The sequence below is a fragment of the Grampus griseus genome (genome assembly GCF_964374135.1).
Source record: "Grampus griseus genome assembly, chromosome: 9".
In the NCBI taxonomy this organism is placed as follows: Eukaryota; Metazoa; Chordata; class Mammalia; order Artiodactyla; family Delphinidae; genus Grampus; species Grampus griseus.
Genome location: NC_139003.1, coordinates 95,804,124 through 95,823,011, shown reverse-complemented (window position 1 = coordinate 95,823,011; position 18,888 = coordinate 95,804,124). Strand labels below are relative to the sequence as shown.

Below are 18,888 nucleotides of genomic sequence, written 5' to 3'. Positions count from 1 at the left end.
GCTGTGGGCGAGCCCTGGGGGGGGGTGATTAGCATGGTGGAGCGCGCTGTCATTGGCGGGATGCAGCATGGGCGGGGCGAGGCTCGCGGAGTGGCGGGAGGAGGTGCGCGGCGGCGGGCGGTCCCCGCGATGATGAGCATGGTGGAGCACGCAGTGATTGGCGAGATGCCTCTGTGGGCGGGGCAAGGCGCGCGGCTTGGCGGGAGATGGCGCGCGGCTGTGGGCGGGGCCGCGGCGTGCGGCGAGGTGAGTGGGGTCTTGCTTCCCCAGGCCGCGTGGATGCTTGGGGGGGCTGGCTCTTTGGGGGGGCTGGCTCTTTGGGTGTCCTTGCGTGGGGGCGGGTTAACAGGCATCTCGCGAGGGAGGTCTGAGCAGGCTCTGTGCTGTACTCCCCCAGACGGCCCCAGGTTGCGGGCCGGGGCCGTGGCCTGGGGATTCAGGCTGCGAGACTCCTTCGAGACTGCGGCCAGAGCGCTGCCGCCGCTCTACACTTTGGGGTAGATAGTTGATTCAGATACCGTCCCAGCCCAGAGCTGTTCTGTAGGGCAGAATTCAAGCCACCTAATAGCTGTGCTAAAAAGGCGGGAGGAAGAAATCGGTTTTAGTGCCACGTCTTTTTTAACCCATTCCATGCAAACTATTATCATCCCTGTACGCATGTAAAGAAATGACTGAGCTGCTCCACGCACTGATCTTGGAACCTGCTGTGGATCTGACGCCTACAGTACGTCTCAGTGGGGCTCCGGGCTGCTTCTGGAAAGTGGGCTCAGGTGCTGATGCCTCTGCTCTCCTGGAGCTTTTATTCTAGTCAGAGGAGGCAGACAATAAACTTAAAATGTATTGTCTGTTGGAAGATAAATGCCATGGAAAACAATAAACATTGGAGGAGCAGAAGTGCCAGGGGAGGGTTGCAGGTGGAGAAGGTGAGATTTGAGCAGACCTGAGGGACCTGAGGGAGAAGAGCAGGCCTCCTGGTGGGGGGACAGGAGGGCAGGACCAGTGGGGCAGATCTCATAGGCCACTGTAGGGACTGGGGGTTTTATTCCGTGAAATGGGGAAACTTTGGAGGGTTTCGAGCAGAGAAGTGACTGATTTATGTTTTGTTTTATTTATATTTTTAATCATAGGCTAATTATTTTATGGTAGGCTTGTGTAATAATAAGGTTGGCCTCATGCCTTGAGATGGGGCAGGTGCCAGGGAGCTGGATGGAGGCAGATGAGAAATTCCATTTGGGACATGGAATTTGAGACCTTGATCATTGTCTAGGTTGAGGTGTGGAGCAGGCAGTGGACACTTGGGATGGGTTTGGAGAGCGCCAGTGGGAGAAGCATTTCCTAGCTTTCCTCATCTCCCTTTTTGCAGGTTACAGGGGACACTGGTATCCAACCTAGTCGAGTTCCAGGTGCTGTTCTGGCCGGAGTCTGGTGTGCACCGCAAGTCTCCCCCACCCTCAGGGCCCTGTGGGTGCGGTGGAGCCACACTAGGGACGCAGCTGCCGCGGAGGTTGCAGGGATTGCAGGACTGCGTTTGTGTCCTTTCAGGGACCACCTCCTCCCTGTCCCGGCCACAGCGGTCTGGACACATCAAGCACGGACATGTTTTCTGAGCAGGCTGCCCAGAGGGCCCACACTCTGCTGTCCCCACCATCAGCCAGCAACGCTACCTTTGCCCGGGTGCCCGTGGTGACTTACACCAACTCCTCGCAGCCCTTCCGGCTGGGGGAGCGCAACTTTAGCCGGCAGTATGCCCACATTTATGCCACCCGCCTCATCCAGATGAGGCCCTTCCTGGTGAGCCGGGCCCAGCAGCGCTGGGGTAAGTAATGAGTTTGGGGAAGTGCTTCTGGGTTTGTTGGGCACGGATCTCCAGACCCTTGGGGTCGTCTGTCTTTCCTAATCAAGTGGCCTGGGCAGTGCAGGCCTTTTTCTTTTTTTTCCCCATTTCTTCCTTGGTGATCTTTCCTGCTTTTAAGTTATTCTTGATGAAGTAGGACCCCCACCACCTTCAACTTTTGGGTGATACCCCATCACCTCATTGTTACTATTTATAAGAGTGGCTTTCTGGGACTTCCCTGGTGGTCCAGTGGTTCAGACTCCTCGCTTCCAATGCAGGGGTCATGGGTTCGATCCCTGGTTGGGGAACTGCTATCCCACATGCCTCGTGGTGCAGCCAAAAAAAAAAAAAAAATTACGAAAAAAAAAAGGGTAGCTTTCCACGTAGTTTTCATTTCATGTGTTATGTCTTTAAACTGAAATTTTGTGGGTGAGACCGTGTCTTATTCATTTTTATTGCGCCCCCCACCCCCACCCCGCCGCCCAGCACCAGGCTTGCTGGGTTTCAGCCCAGGTTGCACATTGGAACCACTGGGAAAGCTTTGGCGAGCACTGGCTCCCAGGCCTGTCCCATCCCACCAGGTCAGCTGGATTGACTCCGGTTTTATTATACGCAGCCAGGAGAACACTTGACCCGATCTCCTAGCTACATCCTCATGTTAGAGATGTTTTCTGTTTTCCTTACTGCAGGCAAAAGTGTTATTCACCTTTTCTCTGCCAGGGTCTCCTTCCTCTGGTTCCCAATGCCTTTCTCTCACTTTCCTTGAAGTCCTCGAGGACACCCTCCTCGAGCCTAAGGTCAATGTCATCTTTTAGATTCTTTACAGCAGCATCTGCTGTGGTACCAGGTTTCTCTTCTTTTTTTTTTTTTTTTCTCTTCTTTTTTTTTGAATTAATTTTTATTGGAGTCTAGTTGCTTTACAATGTTGTGTTAGTTTCTACTGCACAGCGAAGTGAATCAGTTACACGTATATACATATCCCCGCCAGGTTTCTCTTCTAACAAAGCTGCCCAGTGACAGAAAGCAGCCATTTTATTCTGTTCACAGAGTGGGGCCCATGATGAATGGGGCCTTGGCTGGGTGACTGACAGTAGGCAGCATCGTTCACACCCCACGTGGCTTCTCTGCGTGGCCAGGCTTCCTCCCCAGAGCTCAGTCCATCTCAGAATTCACCTCTCTCCACTCACAAGTTTCCTGAACACCTCAAGCCCTTTCTTACCTTTGGCTCTCCCTGCGCCTGGCACGCTCTGTCCCCGGCACACTCTGTCCCCAGGCTTCCTTCACAACCTCAGCTGAAACATCCTGTGCTTCGAGAGGCCGCCTGGGCCAGCAGGGCCTTCTCCGTTCGCAGCACTTGTCCCAGCGGCAGATCCCGCCTTTCCTGCTCTTGCCTCTCCGTCTGCGCCGGAAGCTCAGTGAGGGCAAGGATGGGCCTTCGGGTTCACTCTCGGTGCTGGCGCCTGGCCTGGCGCCCACACTCCGCCCGGATGGACAGATGTCCCGCCCTCAGCACAGGGCTGTGTGGTTCTACCTGGTGCTCAGACATGCACACTGGATCTCAGCTGGGTAGCCTTGGGCGTGTTCCTTAATCTCTCTGTGCCTCAGTTTCCTCAGCCAGGTGGTGGGGTAATAATATCTCCACTGGCGTGTTGTCGGGGGTGGAAGAATTCCAAGCGCAGGGCTTGGCACGGCCACCTGGGGCTGAGTGAGGGCTCGGTGGACATTGTGGCTTTGGCATCTGTTGTCTCTCGTGGCGTCTGGCATTTCTATCCAGTGCTGGCGCCCTCCTTATCTTATTTTGAAGCACTCCCCGTCGCTCCCCAGGGCGTGGACCTGTGGGATGTTCTTGGTTATTCTGGGGCAGGAGGGATACGTGCTGGAGTCACCGGGCTAAGGAACGGGCTGGTCCCAAGTCCACATTATCCCATCCCCTCCTGTTAGCGTTTTCTCCAGGCTTGGGGTCTGTACTAACAAACCCTCAGGCCTTCTGGGACGTGGTTCCTCCCTCCTGCCCACCCGAGTGACCCCTGCATACCACCCCTCTCCCACGCCCGTCTTCCTGCCCGTCCCTAACGCTTCCTGTGTGCTGTTCTCTCGGATCCCAGGCCCTCTGGTGACTCCACAGGGAGCAGAATGGGGCGGGTGGGGATATGAAGTTTGGATTTGGGGTATCTCTGTTTTCAGATGACGAGGCATTTGTGGGGCGGATGAAAGAATCCAAACTCTCAAAAGAGACTGTAATATTGTTAGGGCAGGGCTGTGTTGAGACTTGGCATACCTCCTTCTAAGGATCAGCGTTATAATTTAGGTATAAGTGAAGAAACTCTGCATTAGCTTCCCGTGGCCGTTGTAATAAACAACAGAGCCGCAAACTGAGTGCCTTCAAACAACAGAAGTCCATTCTCTCCCAGTTCTGGAGGCCAGGGCTCCAAGATGCAGGTGTCGGCAGGGCCGCGTTCCCTCCAGTCCTTCCTTGCCTCTTCCAGCTTCTGGTGGCTGCCCCGGCACTGCTGGGCCCGCGGCTGCCTCCCTCCCGTCTCTGCCCCATCTTCACGTCGCCTTCTCTGCATGTCTGCCTCTCTTGTGAGAACGCTTGGCATACAGAGCGCAGGCACATTCAGAGTCCCTCTGTCCCCCTGGGGCCAAGCGATCCTTTAGGTCTAAGGGGTCCTTGCATTTGACGTTCTCTCCCTCCTCGTGGAGGCCAGGGCCCCAGGGCCGCGGTGCTCCGTGGCCGTGAGGGGGTGGAGGGGGCTCGTCTCTGAGCTCAGACCCTCATGCCGCAGGCAATGGAGTCCTGATTAAGAAGCTGTGTGAGCTGCAGCCTGGGGAGAAGTGCTGTGTGGTAGGGACCCTCTTCAAGGCCATGCTGCTGCAGCCGTCCATCCTGCGGGAGGTCAGCGAAGAGGTGAGGACCCCACGGGCTGCCCCCAGAATACTTCCCTGGGGGCACTGATGGGACCACCTGCCTTGCATCCTGGGAATCAGGGCTGGGCCTCTGCCCATGGAGGAGGGGGCTGCAGGGCCATCTCACTGACGTGGCACCGGAGCCAGAGTGGGCTCTGGCCCCATGACCACTCCCATCTTTGAATTCCAGCACAACCTGCTCCCCCAGCCTCCTCGGAGCAAATACATCCACGCAGACGATGAACTGATCTTGGAAGATGAATTGCAGCGTATCAAACTGGCGGGTGCCATCGACGTGGCAAAGCTGGTCACAGGTGGGGAGGGGGGAGGGGGTGGCCCGCACCTCTGGGTGCTGGCGAACACCTGCATTATTCTTGCAGCCATGGGTTTGGGTTCAGGTGGTGGGTGAGACCCAGGTAGGGGTCAGTTCTTCCCACCTCCGCCCGGAGGCACTTGACTCTAGGAAGCAGATGCCCAGTCCTGAGTCCTCAGTGAGAACTCACCAGCAGAGGAGAGCTGCTGGTTTTGTCATCTGGGTGCCTGGAAGGGGGTGGTAGCCCCTCGGGCCCCCCCTCCTGGGCCTGACCCTGCTGCTCCCCAGGGACGGTCCTGGCTGTGCTGGGCTCTGCAGGAGACGATGGGAAGTTCCTGGTGGAGGACCACTGCTTTGCAGGGCTTGCTCCCCAGAAGCCCACACGCCCCCTCGACACGGCCAGGTGAGGAGCAGGGGCCCGGGTCCGGTCAGTGGTCCGGGGGAGTCACATTCGCTGGCCCCTGCTCCCCTGTGATGGTGACAGAGCCCCACCAGGAGCTCCACGCAGCCCTCCCAGCACCCACGAAGACCCCGACTTCTTCCGGCAGGTTTGTGCTGCTGGTGTCCGGCCTGGGCCTGGGTGGAGGCGGGGGCGAGAGCCTGCTGGGCACCCAGCTGCTGGTGGATGTGGTGACGGGGCAGCTTGGGGATGAAGGGGAGCAGTGCAGCGCCGCCCACGTCTCCCGGGTCATCCTCGCTGGGAACCTCCTGAGCCACAACACCCAGAGCAGAGACTCCATCAATAAGGTACGGCACCCACCTGCCTGCGTTCAAGCCCTCCTTCCCCGCGGAGCGTCGGGCACGGGGTCTCGCAGGCCTGGTGACCCAGGAATCTCCTGTCCTCAGGCCCTGCTTTCTGAGGGCGGTGGCGGGGGCCGGAGGCCCGGCAGTCTTACTGTCCCCCTGTGGGTGGGGCTTTGCTCTGCTCTCAGCCCTCCTGGCGGGGGCTCTGGGTATGGCTTTGATGTAAGCCTCACTTGGGGGCTGATCGCCTGTGTATGGGCTTCTCCCCCCAGGCCAAGTACTTAACCAAGAAAACCCAGGCAGCCAGCGTGGAGGCTGTCAAGATGCTGGACGAGATCCTCCTGCAGCTGAGCGTGAGTGAGCTGGGGGCAGGCCACTGCTCGGGATCGGGGTCTCTGGCACTGCAGTTGGGCACTGGAAGGTGGGCTGGGGAAGGTGGACTCCAGTGGGGTGCGTATGGAGGGAGCTGGGCCCTGCGAGCTCCCCTGCCCCTGTGCCCTCCAGGCTTCCGTGCCCGTGGACGTGATGCCAGGCGAATTTGACCCAACAAACTACACGCTCCCCCAGCAGCCCCTGCACCCCTGCATGTTCCCACTGGCCACTGCCTACTCCACGCTTCAGCTGGTCACCAACCCCTACCAGGCCACCATCGACGGAGTCAGGTAGCCCCACTCCAGGCTGACCCCTGGCCTTCTGCCTCGGTGGCACCAGGAGGGGAGGGTTGGGCCCAGGGCTGTGGAGGGCCCACCTGGAGTCGGGCTCGGGACTCCCTGTGAGGGTGCCAGGTGAGCTCTGGGCCGGCAGCCGTGGGAGGAGTGCAGACGGTGGCCCCCCAGGGTGGGGTCAGCCGAGCCCTGCCTTGCAGATTCCTGGGGACGTCGGGACAGAACGTGAGTGACATCTTCCGGTACAGCAGCATGGAGGACCACTTGGAGATCCTGGAGTGGACCCTGCAAGTCCGTCACGTCAGCCCTACAGCCCCTGACACCCTAGGTACTGGGACTCAGACACGTGGTGTGGAGCAAAGTGCCGGGGAAGGCCAAAGGGGCTCCTGTCATGTTCGGAGGGTTCCCAGCCTGGATTTGCACCCACCAGCCTAGCCGTGACCTGTCTAAGGAAAAGCCCCAAAGCTTGGTTTGTCTTGGGAGCTACTGTGGAATCTTACGTCTGTTCGTGGCCAAGGCCCTGCTTAGGGCTGAAGGCCATGGGAGCACAGTGGGAGCTAGGGCCGGTCAGGGCACTGCACCCTGGCCCGGTGCCCACCCAGAAGGGCGAAGGCGGCAGCGGTAGAGCATACTGCCCTGCCTCTGGGGCCACGCAGCAGTGTGTGGAGATGTTTTTGTCGTGGCAGCTGCCACAGGGTCACGTGTGTGAGATGGCACTCCGCGTCCTACACGGGACAGCCCTACCCGAGATGTGTAGGTGTCTCTGCGCTGCGGCTGAGAAGCCCCACTCTCAGCTGTGGGTCCTCCTTCTCCAGGTTGTTACCCTTTCTACAACACCGACCCGTTCATCTTTCTGGAGTGCCCTCACGTCTATTTTTGTGGCAACACCCTCAGCTTTGGCTCCAAAATCATCCGAGGTAAGTTTTGTCTTCTGGGGGGTCCCAGGCCTGGGCTGACGCGGGTGACACGCTCTCAGCTGGGGCCAAGGCTCACAGAGAAAGCCTGTGTTGGAGTGTCCAGGCGCCCATGGGTGGACAGCCCAGGCTCTGCAGGGACTGAAACTGTCCCCACCAGAGCTCATTCTGGTCAGTGTGGCTTTAGCCTTGGACCTTTATGGGGTCCTTGGCCCTTTTTGTTTCTGGTCTCAAGGAGCTTCTGTGGTCCACGCTCCCATGGTGCTGATGGGGGGCTCCTGTTCACTTCTGGTGACTTCCCTTTGAGACGGGCCTCACCCAGAACCTAAGGCGCGCCCCCACGTGGCTTCTTTGCAGGCCCCGAGGACCAGACAGTGTTGCTGGTGGCTGTTCCGGACTTTAGCACCACACAGACCGCCTGTCTGGTGAACCTGCGCAGCCTGGCATGCCAGCCCATCAGCTTCTCAGGCTTTGGGGCGGAGGAGGAGGACCTGGGAGGCCTGGATCTGGGCCCCTGACTCACAAAGGCGGCCTTGTCCGGAGAGGCCCCCGCTATTCCTTCCCTGTGGTGTCAGCACCACGGCAGCTTTGCCTTTGTAAATAAAGCCTGAGTGTTTACTGGTGTTGAGCTGGGCAGACCTGGTGGCGGGCCAGGGCACTCCTGTGGAGGGAGCCTCCCTCCTCCTCCCCTCTCCCAGCTGGTCAGGATGGCAAGCGGTCAGTGACACATCTGCCGTGAGCTTGGTTTATTGGTGTGGCCGGAGCAGATGGTGGAGAAGTCTGCCCCCACCACCCCCCCGCACCCGGGCTCGCTCAAGCTGCCCCAGCCCGGCCCTGCAGCAGAGCGGCCGGTGGAGCAGACGCCTGACACAGACCCTGGCTCCTAGGTCTCCATCACTTCATGCCCCCTCCTGGCAGGGCCCACACCGGGGGTCTTTCCGTTTGCTGATGGCCGCTGAGCGGGCCAGGGCAGTGTGACTACTGGTGCAAGCTCGCGCGTTGGCAGACCTGTTCTCAGAAGTCCCCGAAGTTCACTGTGTAGGTCTCAACTGTGGTGAAGGGGATCTCCTGGCCCGTGACCATCTTTCTCTCCTCCTCCTCACCCTCCTCGGGCGCCAGCTCTGTCCCAAACTCCGTCACCACCTCCGTGTAGGTCTCGGTCTCTGACTCCTCCCAGCCAGCTGTGGTCTCGGGTGGAAAGTGCCAGGGACCCAGGGTAGAACTTGGGGCGGGGGAGGGGGCAAGGGAGGGGGTGGGGAGCAGTGTCGGGGGGGTGGGGGGCGACGTGGGGACGGTGGCCGGGCTGGCGGTGGCGTTCAGGCGCCGGAGCCGCATCTGTTCGCGCATGCGCAGCCGGTACTGCAGGCGGCGGCGTTGCATGCGCCGCTGCTGGGGGGTCATGGGGCGCGACGGGTCGATGTGCGGGATGGGCCGGTTCCCGTTCATGGCCATGATCTCCCGGATGCGCTTCCAGTTGGAGCGAGCCAAGATGAAGTTGCACTGGGTGGCCCCGATGTCGTAATCCACGTTGCAGGTCTTGGAGCTCGGGGTGTAGCCCTCTGCGTGGGCCGTCACGCGGTACTCCCCCGGGTTCAGGATGCGCCAGTAATCGCCGCCACTTGCTGCAGAGGGAGGACGGGTTCGGCTGCCTAGGAGTACCCCCTCCCAGGCCCCAGTCCTCCTGTCCGAGATCCCCCTAGCCCTCCCTCTGGGGGGCTCCAGAGGAGCAGGGACGTGCTAGGCAGGCCAGGCTTGCCTTGCGAACGGCACGTACAGATTTGGTGCCCCCCACCTCGGGAGGCAGAGCGGCGTAGAGGTATGCACTTGTGTACCTGTCTTCACTCCGTGGTTAATGCCGCTCACGGAGATGGTGGCGTTGGCGATAGGGATGCCCTGCTCGTCCGTCACAACCCCCTTGATGCCGCGGTGAACCTGCAGGGGAGGCAGGGCGGGTGTCCACATGGAGAGCCCACTGGGTCTGTTGCTGCCCTGTCCCATGCACGAGGTCCCCTCGCCCTTCACCACCCTCTCCCCAAATGCTGCCCCACTCCTCCACCTGCACGCCCTCCCCGGCAGCCCGCACACCTGCTCCATGAAGGTGAGCAGAGCTTCCTTGTTGTTCTCCCACTCTCGGGGCAGCTCACTCTCGTGAGGGAACTTGTCGCAGCCCAGGTAGATGGAGAGTTCCAGGCAGTTGGTGTGCAGGTAACTGAAGTCGTTGATAGCTGGGCAGGGCAGACACAGAGCCGCAGTCACCCCTGCCCACACCAGATGCCCCACCGCAGACCCTCCCAGGCTGACTCACTCCCAGAGCGGGGTTTCCACTTGGCCCCGTTGACGATGCCCATGCCGCCAGTGTAGTCCTGCGCTTGGCACCCTCCCCGGTAGGGCTCGGTCATGGTGAGGTGGGTAGAGGCGAAGGAGATGGAAAGCCAGCGGAAGATGGCGTGGTCTGGGGTCTCTTGGGCCTCAGATGCTTCTTCTTCGTCCTCTCCCCGGGCAGCTGCCATGGCCGCGGCCAGCAGCTGCTCCTGGCTGGGCGTGCGGGCCATGTCATAGGGGTAGGACACGAGCCGCTCGCCGCCGTTCAGGTTCGCTCCCAGCACGAAGGGGTTCTTCTCCATCCAGGCAATGATAGCCCGGACCTCCGTGGACACCTAGGGTGGCCAGTATGTGAGGTGTGGGCTACAGCCTCCATCACCCTCCATGTAGACCCCATACTGGTACTCATGCCCCCTCAGTCCCTCCAAGGCCCTGCAGTCTCAGCACCCGGGCTGGGTAACCCACAGCCCACCCCCAAGTCCGGAGCTCCAGGACCCCAGGGTCCAGGCTGCTCCCACAGGCCCTGCTGGGCCTCACCGTGGCATCTGGAGACAGGTAGTGTTCAGGGATGGGCAGGTTATTGTTGGGGACCCGGTAGGGAACCCATTTCCTCTCCTCAGCTCCCCAGAGCACTGAGTTGAGATCCGGGAAGTCCTCATAGATGTCAAAGCCCTCCTCGGTCCACAGTCCCAGCGCCCAGTTCCCAAACTCTGAGCCCTGGGGGAGCAGGTGGGGGTAAGCATCAGCAGCCCACCCACAGCCCTGCCCCACCCTGGCCCTGCCTTACCCCCTTCCCTCTACCCACCGTCTGCGCTGCCACCTCGTAGCCGTCAGGATTCAGCGAGGGCACGAGGTGGATGCGCGTGTCCTGCACCAGGCTGCGCACGCGCGGGTTTCCGTCTCGGTACTCGCGGCACAGGTACTGCATTAGTAGCAGCAGCAGCTCTCGGCCTAGCACCTCGTTGCCATGGATACCAGCTGTGTAGCGGAACTCAGGCTCCCCTGTAAGGGCAGGAGCCTCAGCAACCAAGCAGCCTCCTGAGGCCTGAGGCCCAGGGGATCTGAGGAAGGACCCAAACCGGCCTCATCCCCAGAGGGGTGAGGGTGGCTGAGGACTGTAGGGCCCAGCAAGGGGCTCCAAAGATAGGTGGGAGGTGGTGAGCTGGAAACATCAACGGCGCAGACCCAGCTACAGTGCCAGGGCCTTGCCTCTATAATCTGTTGGGCGTGGGGAGGGCCAGGCCTCCAGGGGGCTGTCGGGGCCCTCACCCAACTCGTGATCCCCGGGGTTGTCCGAGATCTCCATGGCGTAGATCTTGAGCCCACGCGAGCTCTTCCCTAGGCTGTATGTGCGGGTGATAGTGGGGCACTGCTCGTTCACCACCTTCATCAACTGGGTGCCAGAGAAGACACAGAGTTACGCAGCCCACCTACTCCCGCCACCCCCAGCCCACCCGCAGTGACCACATCTCTCCCACGGCCTGGGTCTGCTCTATGGGGAGGCTCCCCTGTTAGCCCTGAGCCCAGTCCGTGGCCTCAGGACAAGCACCCCAACCTGGCGCATGTCCTTATAGCTGTGGTGCCGGAAGTCCAGGTCGTCGGTGGTCAACACCTCGTTCTGTGCATAGTAGCTGTGGACAGCTGCAGAGGGTGGGCAGGCAGGGCCTTGAGCTGGCCACCTGCCAGCCCACCGCGGGTTGCCCCAGCTTCCCATCCATGCCCCTGCCAGCCCCCTGCACTCACGGGACATGGGGCACCCCAGCACCTCCAGGCGCATGCATAGGCTGCCGTTCCAGGTGAGTGGGTAGATGCGGATGAAACGGGCCACCACCGGCTCCGGGAGCTCGCTGAGCACAGGTGTGTCCTTGTCCACGTTCCCACGGAAGGTCTGGGAAGAGGCAGGCCTCAGAGCAGCCCCCTACCCCAGCTGAGAGCCCACCTGCGGTTCAGACGAGGGGCGTATAGAGCCGAGGGCTCAGGTGCCCACCATTTCCTCGTAGCCGTTGGTGTACATCACCCATGTCTGGCTGTCATTGCTGAAGCCCACGAAGAAGGAGGTCACGAAGTCGTCACTGGGGAGCGGATGGTGGTCAGGGTAAGGCTTCTCTCCCCGCCCCAGGTCCAGGCCCTCAGGCGGCCTGAGCCCCCTCTTCTGGGCCCAAGAACCTAAGAGCTAGCAGGTGTGTGGTGTTGGCCCGGATGTCGGGAGAGGCTGCCATGGCCGCTGCGTGGCCGTGGGCGACTGGTTTGCTTATCTGGACCCAGGGAACCGACCGGCCATAACCGAGGAGTGGCGGTGAGGTGGGGCAGGGGAGGGCCCTGGAAGGCCCACTGGAAAGTTCTGAACGGGACTCAGAGCTGTGCCTGGAGCCACCTGCCCCCACCAAGTGGCTGTGAGCCTGGTGGACTTACTGGATGCTGGAGTCGCGGCCCTGGGTGATGACGCCCGTGAACTTGGTGGTCCTTCTGGTGTCCACCTCGATCCACTGGGTCTGAGAGTCGTCCTCGGCACACCACGCCCCGTCGTAGTAGTCGTCCTCAGTGTCGCCGGCCTGTCGGGGACAGCAGGGGGGCTGAGCAGGCAGGGAACCCCTACCCAGCTGGGAGATGGGCCCATCCCGACACCCACCTGCATGTTGAGCCGGCCACGCTGTGCCCCTAGGCCGTGGCGCAGCATGGAGGAGGACCGGATCTGGTTGTCCTCGATGCGGTGCGACTCCATCCCGATGGGGGGGCACTCTGGGGACACGGCACCCCAGGCTGGTGGCCCCCTGGCTCCGTCCCTCCCTCCACCGAACCCAGAAGGGAGGAGCCCAGCACCCACTTCCCCTCACATCAGGGGGCGCCAGTGAGGGCAGCTGTGCTCCAGCCTGTGCTTCCCCACCCTGAGTCTCAGCTTCCCCCTCTGGAGAATGGGCTGATGACACCAGGCTCCAGGGGACCATGGGGCTCACATGAAATCACAGGGACAGCCACCCCAGGGCCTGGCCGGTCCCAGGCATTGTCTGCGTCGGGGCCATCTGCGCACCTGCCTTGTGCCCTGAGCTCTGTCCCCTGGGGTCAGGCCCAGGACAGAGACACTCCAGGGCCTCTCCCTTTCGCGTTGCAGGACTTTAAGAGCAGGAAGGGGCTCTGGAGGCCTGGAGTGCCAACAGGAAATCCGGGTTTGGGACCAATGTGTGGCCTTAGGTGGGTCACGTGCCCCATCGCCGTCACCCTGCGGCCATGGCACGGCCCCAGCGCCGTCACACCCGCCCTACAGCCTCCATACATGCCCATGGCAGCCCCGGCGCTCGTAGCTATGCTGCAGCCCTCACAGCCCCCCCCAGCCCCCCGCACCTATCCCGCTCCCCCCGAGCCCCCCAGCGCCTCACTCACTGAGTTGCTCTGCTGGAGCCCACTCCTCCAGCTCACCCTTCCGGGGCCCTGGGGACAACAAAGGGAGGAGGTGGTGCTGAGGGTCCCAGAGCAGCCGGGGGTCTGGCGGACCTCTCATGGGGACCCAGGTTGTGTGGGCCCAGCCCCCAGCCCCCAGAGACACACCTTTGTGGTCCTTGCCCTTCTCCACAGTCCATTTGTCATGCGTGTCCTCCTCCTTGGGCCTGCCGCCCTCCTTTTTGGGTTTCTCTGAAGGGTGGAAGCGGGGAGGGGCCTGTCGGCTTAGCCCCAGGCTAAGGGGGGCTTCAGGGGGCAGGTGGGGTGGGGGTCAGGCCTGCACGGGGGGCTGGGGGCAGCCTGGGTCCACTCACTCAGGCCCTCCTTCTCTTCATCTGTTTCCAGGCCAGGGTCAGGCTTCTGGGGCCTGGGAGGCCGGAAGTAATAGTCCACTGTGGGGAGGGAGAGCCCTGATGAGATGGCCCACCACGAGCCGGGGCTCCTAGGTTCACAGGAGCCCAGTGGGCCGGACTGGGCACGCGGTGCACAAGGTGAGGAGGTGAGATCAGGGTGGGCCTTAAAGAGTCCAGATGGGCTGAGACGAGGAGGGAGGGTCCTCCTGGAGGGGGAGGCTGCTTGGGCACAGGTGGGGTGAGCGAGACCCCGAGGAAGTCACCAGTCTGGCGCCCCTGCAGGGCGTGGCCCGGAGAAAGGTGGGGAAAGGCTGGGCAGGGAGTGGGGCACGGACATCGGACATGCCCCGAAGGACGACTGGCACCTGTGGCAGGAAGGGGGGTCTGGAGGGCTGAGCTGGGGCCAAGGGGTTGATGGGGACCGAGGCCAGGAGGAGGGGAATGGGGTCCAAAGGGGCCGGGAGCAGGAGGGAGCGGAAGGCGGCATGGGAGTCCCGAGGGACGAGGGGCGAGGTGGCCAGGACCGGAGCTCGGAGGGCCCGAGAGTGAAGCCCACTGGGGCTCAGGGCGATGGGGGGAAGAGCGAAGTTGGGAGCCAGGAAGACCCAGCCTGAGGGAGGAGATCAGGGGAGGGCGGCCAGGCCGGAGAGGGTGGCCAGGTAACTCCCACCAAGCTGGAGGCACAGGCAGGCCGACCTTGGGATGCAGAGGGCAGGGGCCCTAGGCACTCACTGTCGTCGTAGTTGGGGATCACGTAGCCGTCCCCATAGTTGGGTGGCAGCGGCTTCAGAGGCGGCTCTGTGGAGGTGGGAGGCAGGGTTGAGCCGGAGCCCCCTCGCCTGGCACCCCGCCGCCCAAGTCTGCCCGCATCCTACCTATCCTCTCCTCCGGGGCCTCGAACCCCGGCCTGGGAGGCTCAGCCTTCTCCTCAGGGCGCTCGGGCCAGAGCCTTTCCGGCCTTCTCCTGCTGGGGGGCGGCCTGGGCTGCTTCTGGCGCCGGATGTACTCAACTGGGGGAGAGGGGGGCGCTCGGAGCTGGGGCCAAGGCCAGGGAGGGTGGGGCCTCCGGGGGCCGGGGGTGGGATCCAGGTGGGGAGGCGGGGCCGGCGGGGCCTGGGTGGGGGGGCAGGGTCCTACTCACAGTCTTCGTAGTCCTCCCGCTCTATCTGGTCGTTGTAGTCCAGCGTGGGCTGCTCTGTCTCCTCCTCCGGCTCTGAGAGAGAGCGCTTGTGGCCGCCTCATCGAAGGCACTCCCCGACGCCGCCACCCCGGCCCACCCCGGGGACCCAGCAAGCCAGGGCGGTTGGTGCCCTGAGGCCAGGTGGCCGGCGCCCACTCACCAGGCTGGCGCTCCACGTCGGTCTCTCCTGCTGGGCCCTGCCAGGGATCTGGGAGGGGCCCGTCTGCAACACAAAGCCCAGGAGCAGGTGGACGGGAGGCCTGCCCTGACCACTGGCTGCACCGTGAGCCTCCACGAGACCCGGGCCCTGCCGACACGCCCTGAACAGCTCACTCCCGGGAGGCCCGGGCTGCTCTAGCCCTAAGCACCCTGCTGGCATTTCTGGGGGGCCAGAGAGCTGGACGGCTTTCTGGGGAGCCCAGGCCCTGCTGTCTGGGAGGACCTGCCGCAAAGCTGCCCCCGCAGGCGGGCACCCTCCAGGCTCAGAGCCCAGTGACGCTGTGGGCAGGTGGCTCTGGATGGGGCCCAGGGGACGGATCCCAGGACGGTGGAGAGCAAGCCCCCACCACGAGGCTGCCAAGCACTTCCTCCCCAGGGGAGGAGCGGCACCGAGGGAGGGACAACAGTGAGGCCGCAGCGCCCACCCGGACTGGGGGCTCTGAGGGTCTGCGAGAGGCAGGGCCTCAGGGACCCGCCCTCAGCCCCCTCCCCCTGCAGCCCAGCAGGTCAGAGCCCCACAGTCTCAGAAGAGCCAGCACACACCTCCCTCCTGGGGCAGCTCCTCGAGGCCGGGGCTGGCGACTGGGGGCAGTGGCCACTTCGGGCTTTCGGAGGGGGTTGGGATGGGGGCCTTCTTCCCAGCCAGAGGCCTCTTGTTGGCCTTGGGTGGCTTCTCCTTGGGCTTCTTGGTGGCCTTGGGTGGCTTTTCCTTGGGCTTCTTGGTGGCCTTGGGTGGTTTCTCCTTGGGCTTCTTGGTGGCCTTGGGTGGCTTCTCCTTGGGCTTCTTGGGAGGCCTGGAGGGCACCTCCGGGGGCTGCTTGGTCGCCTTGGGGCCTTTGTCCTTCTTTCCTTTCTTCCCTTTGTCTTTGGCTTTCCCTGGAGGTGCTGTTCAAGATGCAGACTCAGGTAAAATCAATGAAGAACCCCCTCTATGCCCCATGTGCCCCCCACCCCCGGCAGGGTGCCTACAACCTGGGCAGAGGGGCTGCTGTTAGCCCTGCATTTCCCAGATGGGGGAAACTGAGAGGTGAAGCCACTTGCAGTCATGGCAGAGCTGGGACTGGCTTTCTGTCACCACCACACCTTGGCCTGGGTAGCTCAGCTTCCCAGGGGGTAGGCCCTCGTCCTCCCATCTCCCAAAACCTCCAGAGGAGCACCTCACAATCCCCTCTTTCACCGTACGGCCCCTTGGCCAGTCAGGGCCCACTATTCTGTGCTGGGCACAGAAGGGGCAGAGAGGTGACTAAGCCATCCAGGCCTGGGGAGACTGCCCAGTCTAAAGGGGGAGGCAGTCTCCTCCCTGCCAACTGCCACACAAAGTAAAGGGCATGGGCCCGGGGCCTCTCTGAAGCTAGAAAAGCTTCAAAGAAGAGCGACACTCATGGGCTATCCCCTATCCAGGGGTAAGGAGTCTGGGGTGGGTTGGAAGCCATAACCATAGGGGGTCCTGAGGCCACACAGAGGACAGATAGGATAGGTGGGCACTGCAGCTGCTCGCCCATCTCGGAGTCTGGGGGAGGGAGGAAGCAGGGGCAGGGCCTAGGGCTGCCTATAGGAATCCTCCAGGCCCCTGAGCAAATGCTGTTGAAAATGTAATGGAGAAGTGGGGGCCACATGACCGAAATACTGGAAAATCTACAAAACGCAGACAGTCAGGAGAAACAGAGCTGCCACAGCAGCGTGCAAGAGGCCGGGACAGCAATCTCGACCGGAATGGCGGGGGAGGCTGCGATGGGTCCCAGGGAGGAGCCAGGAAAGATCTAGAGCGGGATGAAGGGGAGGAGCTGCTGACCTCAGGAATGATGGACGGTGCCCTGGAGTCTCCTGGGAGAGAGATCAGCAAGACCCCTGCCCACCCTCCGGAAGGTCACAGTAAACAGCAAAGATTTATTGACAGCTGATTATATAAGAGGCACTAGGCTACATGCTTTGGCGATGCATCACCTCGTTTAATTTTCACAATAACCCAGGACTACTGCCCAGTGCCTCTGGGAGCCTTGTGGAGACCAGGGTCTTCTGCAAGGCCCTCCCCCGGCTCTGTGCTCCTGGAGTAGGAGGCCAGGCAGCACAGGTAAAAGGCTGGTGTCCCAGGCTGGGACTCTGGCAGTGGTGTGGGCACGGCCAGCGTGTGCCACAATCACACTGAGTGGCCCCATTAGGACGGCAGGGCCGTTCCCGTTCAAACTGACCTGGGCAGGGGGCAGCAAAGTCCCCAGTTAGTTCATGTCTAGTCCCTCTGGGGGTTTGGGGCTGTGCATGACGGATTGGGAGGACCCAGTTCCACTGGGCAGTGGACCTGCTGGATGCATCTCCAAACCCAAAGGGCTCCAAGCCAGCACTGACCTCTGCCTGGCACAATGTCCCGCCAGATATCTGGGCTCTCTTGTGCCTTACAGAGCCATTCCTCACGCTGGGCAGACTGGACCTCGGCCAGACACCACCGAGGCCCGCCATTCAAGCCTGAGGTGCAGGTCTCCCCGAGGCCCCCCATCACACCGAGGGCCACCCCTACCCGGTGCTCTTACCCTCTTCGGCCACCCCCGGACGCGCCCCCGGCTTGCCCCCTGTCTGGGCTTTGCGGACGGGAAGGGTGGGTTCAGGGGGTGGTGGGGCCTCCACGTCGTCCTCCCGGGGCTCGGACTCCAGCTCCGACAGGAAGCCCTCGAGGAACTCCTCGATCTCGTCGTCGGTCAGCACAGTCTGCGGGCGCCCCCCGGGGCACAGTGCCAGCAGCGCCAGGAGGCAGCCGAGCAGGGGCGCCCCGCGCAGGACCGCCATGGTCGCGGTCCGCACGGGGGGCGGGGGGGGGGGCCTCCGGGGAGGGGCGGGCGGGGGCTCCGGGGAGGGGCGTGGGGGGGGCTCCGGGGTGGGGCGCTGAGGGCTCCGGGACGGGCAGTGGCTTAGGGGTCGGTGTGGGCTCAGGGATGGTCTGGGGGTTCCGAGGCGGTGGCGGCGGCTGGGAGCTCAGGTCCCGCGTGGCGCGCTCCCGCGCGGACCGCCTTCTCCAAAGCGCCAGAGGCGGCCGGGGCGGGGGTGCTGGGGCTTCCGGAGCCGGCTCCCCCCACCCCCGGGGAAGGAGGAGGAAGGGGAGGAGGAGCCGGGCGTGGACGGAGGGGCTGCGGGGGGAGCCGAGCAGTCCCGGCGCCGCGCGCGCTTGGCACTTCCCGGAGTGGGAACTGCGGGCTGTGTCCCGGGCCGGGGCCCGCGCCTTGGAAGAAAGGCCGCAGGGAGGGAGCGTCGGAGAGGACGCGAGGTCCAGAGGGTGCGGATCGGAGCGCTCCGACGCCCCTGCCCCGCGCCGTCTGCGACACCGCCCCCAAGCCGGATGGGAACTGGAGGCGAGATGCCCCAGAACCGGCTGGAGGTGAGCGGGACCACTGATGGCAGAGCCAAGCCACGAACTCAGGCCTCGAGGACCCTCCCCATCTCGGGACCCGCAGCAGTGTCCCCACCTATCCTTTCCTCCCTCTGGAGCCTTGGCCTGGCAGCTCTGCCAGCTGTCACCAGCCTTCATTCAGACATCCAGCTAACCTCCCAGGTCCGTGAGAGCCGGGCCCTGTGCTGGTCCCCCTGGGAAGGACCACACTTTGGGAATTCACCTTCTAGTGAGGGGGACAGGTGCAAAACCGCCCTCAAGGCAGGCTAACTGCTCTGCTGGGGGTAGGAGCCCCCATGTAAGATTGCCCCTCCCCTCCCAAGGGACTGACATACTAGGTCAAGTTTGGAGGGAGGGTCAGAGATGGAGCAGGGAGGGACGGACGAGATGCCTTTCAAGTTGTAATAAACTGTGTGTGTCATTCATAGGCATGGGCTGTCAGGGGTGTGGAGGGACTCAGCACTCACACAGCAATTTCCATACAAGCTCAGGGGGTTCTTGCCCTCCCCTGCACTCCCAGCAACAGAGGGAGGGATCCCAGATGAAGAGCCCGGCACGGAGGTGGGAGGCAGCCAGCTGGCTTATGTGGCCCCCTTCTAGCAGATGGTACAGCCTCAGGTGAAGCC

At 62.7% G+C, this 18,888-nt stretch overlaps 2 protein-coding genes across 3 annotated transcripts; one reads left to right on the top strand and one right to left on the bottom strand.

Annotated features, from left to right (window-relative positions):
- Positions 1 to 228: 228 nt before the first annotated feature.
- On the top strand, positions 229 to 7,983 carry POLD2 (DNA polymerase delta 2, accessory subunit). Its single transcript, XM_082661463.1, has 11 exons — positions 229 to 246; positions 1,364 to 1,816; positions 4,621 to 4,742; positions 4,932 to 5,055; positions 5,343 to 5,457; positions 5,603 to 5,801; positions 6,071 to 6,151; positions 6,303 to 6,460; positions 6,664 to 6,791; positions 7,279 to 7,380; positions 7,735 to 7,983. Exons 2-11 carry the CDS (start codon positions 1,597 to 1,599, stop codon positions 7,893 to 7,895), a joined length of 1,410 nt encoding a protein of 469 aa, XP_082517589.1. The 5' UTR covers positions 229 to 246; positions 1,364 to 1,596; the 3' UTR covers positions 7,896 to 7,983.
- A 131-nt stretch (positions 7,984 to 8,114) lies between these two features.
- On the bottom strand, positions 8,115 to 17,717 carry AEBP1 (AE binding protein 1). 2 transcript variants are annotated; one of them, XM_082662275.1, is made up of 21 exons: positions 17,412 to 17,717; positions 15,430 to 15,771; positions 14,828 to 14,890; positions 14,629 to 14,700; positions 14,363 to 14,497; positions 14,220 to 14,285; positions 13,449 to 13,526; positions 13,243 to 13,326; positions 13,078 to 13,125; positions 12,329 to 12,438; positions 12,112 to 12,251; positions 11,687 to 11,771; positions 11,443 to 11,587; positions 11,255 to 11,340; positions 10,969 to 11,092; positions 10,505 to 10,701; positions 10,237 to 10,416; positions 9,683 to 10,034; positions 9,463 to 9,602; positions 9,210 to 9,309; positions 8,115 to 8,999 (listed from the first exon to the last, which is right to left on the bottom strand). In XM_082662275.1, exons 1-21 carry the CDS (start codon positions 17,662 to 17,664, stop codon positions 8,392 to 8,394), a joined length of 3,408 nt encoding a protein of 1,135 aa, XP_082518401.1. In that variant the 5' UTR covers positions 17,665 to 17,717; the 3' UTR covers positions 8,115 to 8,391. The 2 variants fall into 2 exon arrangements, with proteins under 2 accessions (XP_082518401.1, XP_082518402.1); XM_082662276.1 differs by lacking the exon at positions 13,449 to 13,526.
- Positions 17,718 to 18,888: the final 1,171 nt, after the last annotated feature.

Excerpts from the sequence above, each read along its gene's own strand:
- AEBP1 (XM_082662275.1), bottom strand. The coding sequence starts at position 17,664 with ATGGCGGTCCTGCGCGGGGCGCCCCTGCTCGGCTGCCTCCTGGCGCTG. Across the intron at positions 13,527-14,219 it reads GATCCCCAACTACGACGACA|TGGACTATTACTTCCGGCCT; the intron begins GTGAGTGCCTAG and ends CCCTCCCCACAG. Across the intron at positions 9,000-9,209 it reads TAACCACGGAGTGAAGACAG|CAAGTGGCGGCGATTACTGG; the intron begins GTACACAAGTGC and ends CTCCCTCTGCAG.
- POLD2 (XM_082661463.1), top strand. The coding sequence starts at position 1,597 with ATGTTTTCTGAGCAGGCTGCCCAGAGGGCCCACACTCTGCTGTCCCCA. Across the intron at positions 5,458-5,602 it reads CGCCCCCTCGACACGGCCAG|GTTTGTGCTGCTGGTGTCCG; the intron begins GTGAGGAGCAGG and ends TTCTTCCGGCAG. Across the intron at positions 6,152-6,302 it reads AGATCCTCCTGCAGCTGAGC|GCTTCCGTGCCCGTGGACGT; the intron begins GTGAGTGAGCTG and ends TGTGCCCTCCAG.